Source organism: Opisthorchis viverrini (genome assembly GCF_000715545.1).
Source record: "Opisthorchis viverrini unplaced genomic scaffold opera_v5_95, whole genome shotgun sequence".
Lineage (NCBI taxonomy): Eukaryota > Metazoa > Platyhelminthes > Trematoda > Opisthorchiida > Opisthorchiidae > Opisthorchis > Opisthorchis viverrini.
The window spans coordinates 1,204,026-1,206,831 of NW_008751752.1; the positions used below are offsets into that span (position 1 = coordinate 1,204,026).

At 43.0% G+C, this 2,806-nt stretch overlaps 1 protein-coding gene across 1 annotated transcript in view; it reads right to left on the reverse strand.

Moving 5' to 3' along the window:
• The window catches only part of T265_13729 (hypothetical protein), a gene marked incomplete at both ends in the record, with an annotated part of 36,824 nt that overhangs the window by 9,513 nt on the left and 24,505 nt on the right, over positions 1–2,806 (reverse strand). The window contains one exon of the mRNA XM_009170202.1: positions 1,474–1,580. Within this exon, the coding sequence (XP_009168466.1) occupies positions 1,474–1,580 (107 nt within the window). The remainder of the gene's footprint in view (positions 1–1,473; positions 1,581–2,806) is intronic.

The window sequence follows — 2,806 nt, forward strand, 5'->3', positions numbered from 1 at the left end:
GATGATGATGATGATGATGATGATGATGATGACAGTGAAGCGGGCGCTTCAGTGACAGCATTTTAGAATGGCTGACAAATTTCACGCCCTGGCAAGATCCTTCGCAATCAGCATGATAATCGAAACCCGAACGCTGAAGTTCTTGAACTGGCCAAGAACGAGGACCGAGTGTGCTCCACACATGCTTGGCAGAACGCGTAAAACAAAACGGACGACAAACGCATACCAAAACGAAATGCACTCATTTGCAAACTAATTTGGTTTTCCGAGGGACTCACCTGGAACCCAGCTGAATCTCTAGACTATATATATCTCGAATATCGTAGCGAGGCGGCCTGGTGCAGCCCATTCAGTTGTCTGGAAATATCAAAACCGATGGATTCAGCTGGGTTCCAGGTAAGTCTCTTGAAAAACCGAATTAGTTTGCAAATGAGTGTAGTTCGCTGATGTCGTGCAATTTGTGTTCAAGTAGAACATAAGGTTGGCGGATACTCGGGGACTGCGCCTACCTGATGAGCCCCAAGAAGGGCGAAACTGGTCATGGGCTGTCGACGAGTTTTCAGCAACCTTATGAGTAGTGCGTTACAAAAATATACAAATTTAAGAACGGATATTAAACTGGGTGAATTTCGAGGCGCAGTGCACCTTAAAGTCAAAAGGTAGACTGGAAGTTATAAACGCCAAGTGAGAGGGAGCTTCTTGATGGAGGCCAATGGGGTCCTCAATAACTTCAGGTTTCACCAGAGAAGATCCGAATGTTTCCTTTTTTTGCTGTTCAACAACGGTTGCTGGTTCGTACACACCTTCACGCGGTTTCACCAACAATAACCACTGTTCTCTTAAACTTACCGTCTTGGCATCCAGCCTAAAAGATTATTAAAGTGGCTTTCACATCCCGACGAAGAGTTTGTCAGACTGTCATCACTTGCCAGGATTGCTCAGAAGAGTGAAGTAATTTAGCGGGACAATCCATCGCCTTTTGAAGATGTTGAATTGGCCATCCAATAACCCCACTTTCGACCTGGCTAAAGCCCCACCACATCCTCTTCTAAGAGTAAAATTGAACGAATTTTTGTGACCACAAACAAAAACTTGTGGTCGGTCTGAGAGAGTGATGCGAAAGAGTTTGTGTACTCGTCATCCATGCATTTTGGACATGTGTGACAGAATGATTTGTAAATGGTTTGAGGCAGGAAACATGTACTAAAGCCTCCGTCAATGAGAGAAAACCATGAGAGAGGTCCTATAATTAGGCCGGGCCTGTTTTTTCACCAGTTTACGCCTGTTGATCAAAATGACGTTCTTGTAAATTTTGAGCCTGATTTTCGAAAGGAGGTGACGCTTGCTGAATAAAAGTAGATTCGATTCCATTCGCAAGGAGTGGAATAATGATTCGAAACATTCTACCGCAAAGCGAAAACACTTCTAGTGACAAATGTAACCCGGAGTCGGTGGATGTCCCTACAAACTTACCAATGGTGTTGGAGTACCCGGTCATTTGAACAGAACGGTTCTGTCCAGGTGAGTTTGTAGTCGCCATGTTCAAGGATTGCCAACACAGGCTTTTCGGAAGCTCGGAACTGGAATGTCAAAAAGCAGATATGTTGAAATAAAACGTGTTTTCCATCAGTCGGGTGTAACATGGAAGCAAGCGCAGTGGCGTCCGACAAAATTCGGTTTAATTATTTCAGAAGGAACGCGAGAAAAAGGCCAACAACCGATCTACTGTCCAACAGGCTGCTACTTTTCAAATTTCCGTACATCTCTCCTCTAGAAGAAGGCACATCCAACCCTCTGCCGCGACATTTAGGAAGACGAATGTTGCTTGAATGAAATGACCAAATTGATCCGTACTCAACCTCTAGTGTAGTGAGTAACTTTACCCACCGTCGGTGATTTGCGGAGGCTAGCCAGGTGGAAGCTATCTAAGTTCTATAATTTCACTACGGAAGGAATTTATTTACTTATTTACTTACTTGCAACTAACTCCCTACTTACTTTCCTTACTTACCTACATAGCTAAATGTTTGCCTACTTACTTACTCACTTACTTATTACTTACTTACTTACTTACATACTTACTATCATTTATTTTTGAAGAGCATGGTCACAAACATAAAAAATGAATGCAAGCGATGAATGCGAAAGAGTAACAGGAGAATATGGGAGAAAAGAGAGAAACTTACTTACTTACATATTTACTTACTTACTTATTTTTTATCATTTATTTTTTAAGGGCATGGTCGCAAACATAAAAAAGTAAATGCAAGCGATAGATGTGCAAGGGTTACAGGAGAATATTAGATAAGAGAGAAGCGTCCCATTCGAAGCAATGCCATAAACAATTACAGTCAGACAAGATAAATCCCAAGGTACGTTAGAATGTTTTGTATGGAATCACGCGTGTAAAGACCAACAACCGAGGAAAGGACAAACAATGTTGTATGCTATTCAAGGCGCGTCAAAACCCGCGCATCAGGCACAGCGTCCGTCAAACTGAGTCAGGTGAGAAAGTCAGCGGCAGGAATCAACACTCAACACCATGTAGCATGCTTAAAACTGTCGTAGTACGCAGAGGACCTAAAACGCCAAGCAGACATGAGTCACTGACTGTGACCTCAGGAGGCCCCAGTCCAATAGCAGCTTTGGTGTATTGAGAAAGGCAGATTTCCCGATAAGAAATCATCATCATCATCATCGCAAGCAGACATCACTGACTGTGACCTCAGGAGGCCCCAGTCCAATAGCAGCTTTGGTGTATTGAGAAAGGCAGATTTCCCGATAAGAAATAAATCTCATCATCATC